General features: G+C 44.9%; 1 protein-coding gene across 4 annotated transcripts in view; it reads right to left on the bottom strand.

The window, feature by feature from the left end:
* LOC122540140 (tumor necrosis factor receptor superfamily member 1B-like) overlaps nt 1-7,263 on the bottom strand; it is a 37,333-nt gene extending 30,070 nt beyond the window's left edge. For 2 of the 4 annotated variants that reach the window (XM_043675443.1, XM_043675447.1), the window contains exon 1: nt 5,796-5,903. In XM_043675443.1, the coding sequence (XP_043531378.1) occupies nt 5,796-5,897 (102 nt within the window). In that variant the 5' untranslated portion in view covers nt 5,898-5,903. Of the gene's footprint in view, nt 1-5,795; nt 5,904-7,199 lie in introns of those variants that run through there. The other 2 variants (XM_043675446.1, XM_043675445.1) reach the window with 2 other exon arrangements.
* Nucleotides 7,264-7,392: the final 129 nt, after the last annotated feature.

Below are 7,392 nucleotides of genomic sequence, written 5' to 3'. Positions count from 1 at the left end.
CCCGAGATAGAAATGGAAAGGTCCAGGAAGTGGAGGGAGGAGTCTGAGACGGTCCAGGTGAATTTGAGGTCGGGGTGGAAGGTGTTGGTAAAGTGGATGAACTGTTCAACCTCTTCATGGGAGCACAAGGCAGCGCCGATATATCACGCTATATAGCGCTGCCTCGTGCTCCCACAAGGAGGTTGAACAGTTCATCCACTTTACCAACACCTTCCACCCCGACCTCAAATTCACCTGGACCGTCTCAGACTCCTCCCTCCCCTTCCTAGACCTCTCCATTTCTATCTCGAGCAACCGAATCAACATGGACATTTACTATAAACTGACCGACTCCCACAGCTACCTAGACTACACCTCCTCCCACCTTGACCTCCTTCCACCTATCGCATTTTCAACGCTCCTCCCCCAAGTCCCTCCTCCCTACCTTTTACCTTAGCCTGCTGGACACCCTTTCCTCATTCCTGAAGAAGGGCCTGTGCCCGAAACGTCAATTCTCCTGCTCCTTGGATGCTGCCTGACCTGCTGCGCTTTTCCAGCAACACATTTTCAGCTCTGATCTCCAGGCATCTGCAGTCCTCACTTTCTCCTGGTGATTTTTAACCCAGCTTTAACAAATAGATAAGTAGAATAGCTCCATTTTTGTAAAAGTCATAAAGCTAGGCAGGACAGGGAGCCATGAGGAGATGCAGAGATGCTTCAGTGAGTTGAACAAGTCAAGTGAGAAGGCAAATGTATGGCTGATAAAATATAATTTTGATAAACTTGAGATTACCCAGCTTCGTAGCAAACCAGAAGGTGGATTGTTAGTGATATTATTGTGATAAATTAGGAAAGGAGGAGATACAAGAGACCTGGGTGTCCTTGTAAACTAGTCGTTGAACATAAGCATGGAGGTGGGGTAGGCAGTGAAGAAGGCAAATGATGTGTTGGCCTTTGTAGAAAGACAATTTGAATACATAAACAGAGATGTATTCCTGCAATTTTACAGCACTTTGTTGAAATTACTTCTGAAAAATTGTGTGTAGTTTTGGTCTCCTTATCTGAGGAAGGGTGTTCTGGTTATGGAGGGAGTGCAAGGAAGATTCCCCAGATTGATTTGTGGGATGGCAGAACTGAAGCATGAGGAAAGACTGGATTGGTTAGGACTATATCCATTGGAATTTTGAAGAATATAGGGAGGAAGCTTATAGAAACCTATAAATGCTAAAAGGATTAGACTGAATAAATGCAAAAAGTGATGACCCAGGATCACAGATGAAGGATACTGGGTAGGCCATTTAGGACTGAGATGAGGCAATTTTTTTCAAATGAACCTGTGGAATACTCTACCACAGAAAGCAGTTGAGGCTAAAACAGTGAGTGTTTTCAAGAAGGAGTTAAGTATGGTTCTTAGGGCTAAAGGGACCAAAGGAAATGCATAGAAAGTAGGAACAAGGTAGTAAGTTGGATGATCAACCACGATCTTAGTGAATGTCACAACAGGCTCAAAGGGTTGAACAGTCTACTGCTGCTCCTATTCTGCTATGCTTCTATGAGCCTAACACCCTCTTTCAGTCCCCATCCTCTGGCCAACACCCAGAACGCCGTATGAGGCAGTTCAGACTCCATCCCTTTCCACCGCCTCTACCCACACTTCCTCATTAAGTCCTACTACAGGAGGATTCCTTGCTTCACGTAAATTAGGCACTCTAAAATCAATGACATTTCCACAATAACAGACCCAGATCCAATGTCGTCATTGTGGCTCATAATTTTGTGTCAGCAAATAGTAAATTGGCTTAATTCCCAAAACAGCCACTTTGCGGTTTTAAAATTCACTCCACATGGATTCATGACTGCGTTATTGAAGGAAAACTGCTCTGTCGGAGGGCTAGCGCTGAGGGAATGCTGCAGTGTGGGAAGGCTAGTGCTATGGGAATGCTGCACTGTCGGAGGGACAGCAGAGTAGGCAAGGGATCATGGTATATTTACTCTGCCAGGGCACTGGGTAGTAAAGGCTATGGGTGTGAAAACCCCCTCATTTTAACAGGGTGCAGCATCTCCAGGTTTTAATCTTTCCCCAGTGAATTGCTGCCCAGACGCTGCCCACAGTTGCACAGCTAGCTGGATAGGGAGGAGAACTCAGTCATGCATGCATTGTTTTCTCATTCTGTGAATCTGAGATGAATGTGAAAAGAAACTTGAGGTCACTGACTGAACATGTGGCCTGTCCGAGCTGACAATTTTTGGCATGTTATCGGAAACAAGGATCTAGACAGAGGGCAGGAATGAAGCAGCACATTGAGTGATCAGATCTGATGCACAATGTCAGGGACTATGCATTCCGAGGCCCATGAATGTCACACAATTGCTCTCCTGTTCCCAAACTGAGGGACGGTGCCAAGTGGCTGTTGCATGTTTCCCCAGTAATGTCCAGTTCTGAAGCAGCTATCTGTCAACCAGCTAAGCTCCTGCTGACAGCCAATGAAGTGGACTTGGGGACCTGTTTGATATACTTTAAACAGTCTGCTAGTCCGGTGAGGGCAAAACCAGTCTTTTCAAAAATGTATTACTTTCAAATCATCACTGCTATCCCATGTAGGGATCAATTAACCCTCAGTATCCCAGTTTCAGTGTTCTAGACAAATTGTTTAAATAGAGAGCACATCATATAGTTCTGTTCAAGAGGGCAAATCAGCTGTCACAGTATCGTTAGCAAAGGGGCAGTTGATGCCAGTAAAACTTCAGAACTAAGCAATTTTGAGATTTGGCTTCAGAGTTTGGAGTCTCGAAAGAACTATGTAAATAGGCTGGATTGAACATGCAAATCACTGAGACTATTCAGGGCGATGACTTATATAAAGACAATCATTTTGCACTGTACGGTAATTAAATTTACTTAATGTTTAAACAAAAAAAACTGCAGGTTGTCCAAATAAAGACAAATTGCTTTGATCATTGGAAAAATCTCAGCAGGTCCAGCAGCATCTATGGACAGAAAATAGAGTTAACTTCAGATACTGCCTTCTTCAGGTGCTGCCTGATCTGCTGAGTCATAGAAATGTACAGCATGGTAACAGACCCTTCAGTCCAACTCGTCCATGCCGACCACATATCCTAACCTAATCTAATCCCATTTGCCAGCACTTGGCCCATATCCTTCTAAACCCTTCTTATTCATATACCCATCCAGATGCCTTTTTAATATTGTAATTGTACTAGCCTCCACCACTTCCTCTGGCAGCTCATTCTATACGTGCACCACCATCAGCGTTAAGTTGTCCCTTAGGTCCCTTTTATATCTTCCCCCTTTCACCCTAAACCTATGCCCTTTAAATCTGGACTCCCCCCAACCCAAGCAAAAGACTTTGTCTGTTTACCCCATCTATGCCCCTCATGATTTTATAAACCTCTATGAGGTTATCCCCCAGCCTTTGACGCTCCAGGGAAAAGAAGTTCCAGTATTTTTTCCCCAGCAATATCTGTTTTTGTTTCAGCTTTCCAACATTCTCAGTTCTTTGCTTCATCATCGCTGTCCCGGCTCCTCATCAGGTCACTGGGGCAACACCACGAGGTTACTCAGACAGGGAGAAAAGGACCGGGGCCGTCTCGGCTCGACAGCAGGTACAGTTTCCCGAGCTGTTTGCGTGCTGTGTAAACCAGCCTGCACCGACCCATCCCTTCAATAGACACCTACATCGCGGTGCCCTTGCCAAGGGGAGACTGTTAACCGGGCCCTTGCTGTGTAATGTCAGTGCACTGGGCCTTAATATAAGCAGGAAACTCATAACTGAAATCGGAGTGGGAGTGGGCTGCTGGACGCAACCGGGAATAGGAGCCGAAAACAAATTGTTTTGAACTTCCCAAGATTTGAGTTCAGAGGATTTAGAGAGTTCAGTTCAGGAGATTGGGATGTGTAACAAATGGGAGAGATGTAAATGGTATGGCAGAACTGGGGATTCATGGCTTTACAGGTGAAACAAAACAAACAGAAATAGCTGGAGAAACTCAGCAGGTCTGGCAGCAGAGAAAAACGAAACAAATGTCGCGAGACCAGTTTAAGTCACCAAGGGATAGTGAATTTACCGAAACCCGTTAGGGACACTTGGCGATCTGAGCCCTAATAACATTAGTTTTATTTTTAATTCCTCCAGTATCTGATGAGAATGTGTTCATCGAACAGTTGGGGATGTTGAGTCCATTTCCTTTTCCCCGACACACATCTGATTTTCAGAAAAAAGTGACTTATGCAGGTTCAAAGAAGTCACTCAGTCTGAAAATCGATCTGGCAGCTTTTTGAGTTGTTTGATCTTTGCATCTAACCACATGAATCACATCGCTCTACAGTTAATGACTTGGCTGTTCCAGGAACAATGAAACAGCAAAATCCATGAAACTAAACCAACTCAATGGAAATCAGTGCATATCAGGAAGCACTTTCAAAATATCTCGCCCATCGGATACAGCTCCGAGGGCGGACTCTATCTAGGGATACCTGCGCTTTCCACCTCGCCAGTTTCTGACTGTTTTATATTTATATAAAGCTGGCAAGGGCAACATTTGCAGCTCATCTCCAGTTGTCCTTGGAGTCAGTGGCTTGCTCGGCCGTTCAGAGGGCAGTTAAGAATAAGCTACATATGAGTCTGGAATCACATGCGGCCTCGAGAACTCGATATGGTTTAGTTTTGTGAAGGTCACGATTACTGAGACTAGCTTTCAATTCCTGAAACACTTGAACTAAATTGAAGTTCCACTCGTAGTTCCCGGAGCACTGAGTGAGCCTCAGGATTGCTAGTTCAGTGATATCCCCTCTCTCTATGTCACAGACCCTTACACCCCCTGTTACTCCCCACCAGTAGCCGGGTTTATATTCCTCAATGTGGGGAATATGGGATAGACTATCCAGAGGCAATAACAATGTCTCCGTTATCTGTGCCTTTCTTCGGTCAATAACATTTTTTTTTCTCCTTGATGTTTTGAAATTTCGTTCTGTGCGCCCTCTGAGACATTTCCAGTTCAGTTCCTTAGAAACAAATCAACCGCACTTTCCTGAAGATAAGTCTATGGGTTTGTAACAATCCGAAAACTGCCCTAACGAGGTGGGGGGAGGAGTAAACCTTTTCCAAGTCATTCCACCACAACTCTTCAGGTCATTTTTAAACTCTCTTTGAACCAATTCTCCGGTACAAAACGGTACCAATTCTCCGGTACAAAACGGTACCAATAGCTCAATGTTTTCCCTCATAGATGTTTCTCATAACTTGTTTGGTCAGTTCACAATGAGATACCATACATAGATGAGATAGCACCTGATGAAGGAGCAGCGCTCCGAAAGCTAGTGCTTCCAAATAAACCTGTTGGATTATAACCTGGTGTTGTGTGATTTTTAAACTTTGTACACCCCAGTCCCACACCGGCATCTCAGGATCACAGAGGGAGAGAGAGAGAGCTCCCTGGATTTTTGGTGGGTACAAGTTGCACATTCGCTCTGACGGCGCTCAGCCAAACCCGGGGTCCCGCTGGGATCAATGCCCAGGGACGAGCAGCGTTTCGTCAATGTTGGCTGGCCCCAGCGCAGACGTTCCGAGACCAGGACAGATCACGATTTTCAGTCTGAGCGACTGCTTCCACGCTGAGGAGGCGGCGCAATGATGCAGCCTCCCCAGGGATTGAACCCGCGAACCGAGACCCCCACCCCCCATCCCCAAACCGCATTTAAACCCTTTGGCAAACTCCACATTCAAATCCTGCCCTGAATCTTGGAGATTAAAGTTAAAGAATTGGCTGCACTGGCGCGTCCCCTCAATCGTGCTCACTTTCATTTGAATTGGTACCTCTCTTGCCGCCACCGCAGTCCATAGGCAGACCCAGAAAAGAGTCGCCACTCTCCGGGGACGAACCGTTCCTGGTGGGAACATGTCAGTCAAGATGCTGAACAAGCTCAGCTCTGCACACTCAACACCACAGACCCAGTTTTAATCCGACTGGAGGACCACGAGCACGTGTTGTGTTGAATCGGGTGGGAGGAGCTAGGCGCAAGGCGCAAGATCGATATACGTTCGAGCAGAATCATAGAAATGGTTTGCAGGACAGAAGGAGCAGTCGTTCGGCCCATTGTTGACTGGCGTGGAGCAGTCTAACTGGTGCCACTCTCTTGTTTTTGCCCGCTGCCCCGCAAGTCTTTTCCTCTTCGTTAATTATCCAGTGCCCCTTTGAATGTCTCAGTTAAACCACTATCTCAAGCAATGCACTCCAGCTCATAATTACTGCCCACGTCACAGTTTTCCTCATGTTGCCTCTGGTACTTTTGCCAATCATTGGATTAGTGGTGCTGGAAGAGCACAGCAGTTCAGGCAGCATCCAAGGAGCAGCAAAATCGACGTTTCGGGCAAAAGCCCTTTATCATTTGCCAGTCATGTCAAGTAGTGACCTCTTGTTCTCCATTCTCCCACCAATGGGAATAGTTTCTCTCAATTTACTGTGACCAAACCCCATGATTTTGAATACGTCTATTACATCTCTTAAAGCCTCTTGAAGGGAAACTATGACAAGTTCAGTGATCTTTCCTTGATTCCTGGAGCATTTTGGCACCTCCTTCCTAAACTCCAATGTCCAAAATTTGAAAGAACATCATATTTGAAGTTGACTTAGTGTTTTATGAAAGTTCAGTGTAATTTTCATGTTTTTCTACTGTCTATATCGATAAAGCTCAGGATCTCATAAAAGGTATTCGTTGCTTTCTCAACCAGTTGTTACCATCAAAAATTTATGTAAAATAACTCCAGATTGCTGTGCTCCTGCATCCCCTTTAGAATTATATTCTCTATTTTGAGTTGTTTTTCCTCATTCCTCCAGCCAAAATGTATTACTTCACAGGTATCTGCCTATTCCAGTGATCTATCTATCCACTCCTGAAGTCTATCACCATCCTCCTCAGTTCACAACACTTCTGTATTTTGTACCATCTGCAGATTTTGAAATTGTGCCCCACACATGCACAATCCTAAAGACAGATTTTTAAAATGGACCCACAGCAGAGTGCCAATATCAAGATCAATAGCCAGAAAGGGCATTTGATATAAAAACAGACAATGCTGGAAGTACACAGCAGGTCAAATAGCATTTACAGAGAGAGAGAGAGAAACAGATTTAATGTTTAAGGTAATTATGGCTCAAAACGGAAAATTACAAACTACTGTACCATTTCTAACCTGCCATACCTCTCTAACTTCCTTGAACAAGGTGCTGTTTTCCAAATCCATACTCATCTTTCTCAGAACTCCATGCTGCAATCTTTTCCATCAGGTCTCTGACTCTTCATCAGTACCAATACAGCCCTTGTCAAATTCACAAATTAGATTAGATTAGATTAGATTACTTACAGTGTGGAAACAGGCCCTTCGGCCCAACAAG

This window comes from Chiloscyllium plagiosum, chromosome 34 (assembly GCF_004010195.1).
Source record: "Chiloscyllium plagiosum isolate BGI_BamShark_2017 chromosome 34, ASM401019v2, whole genome shotgun sequence".
Classification (NCBI taxonomy): Eukaryota; Metazoa; Chordata; class Chondrichthyes; order Orectolobiformes; family Hemiscylliidae; genus Chiloscyllium; species Chiloscyllium plagiosum.
The sequence above is the reverse complement of the archived record's forward strand: the minus strand, read 5'-3'. Positions and strand labels throughout refer to the sequence as shown.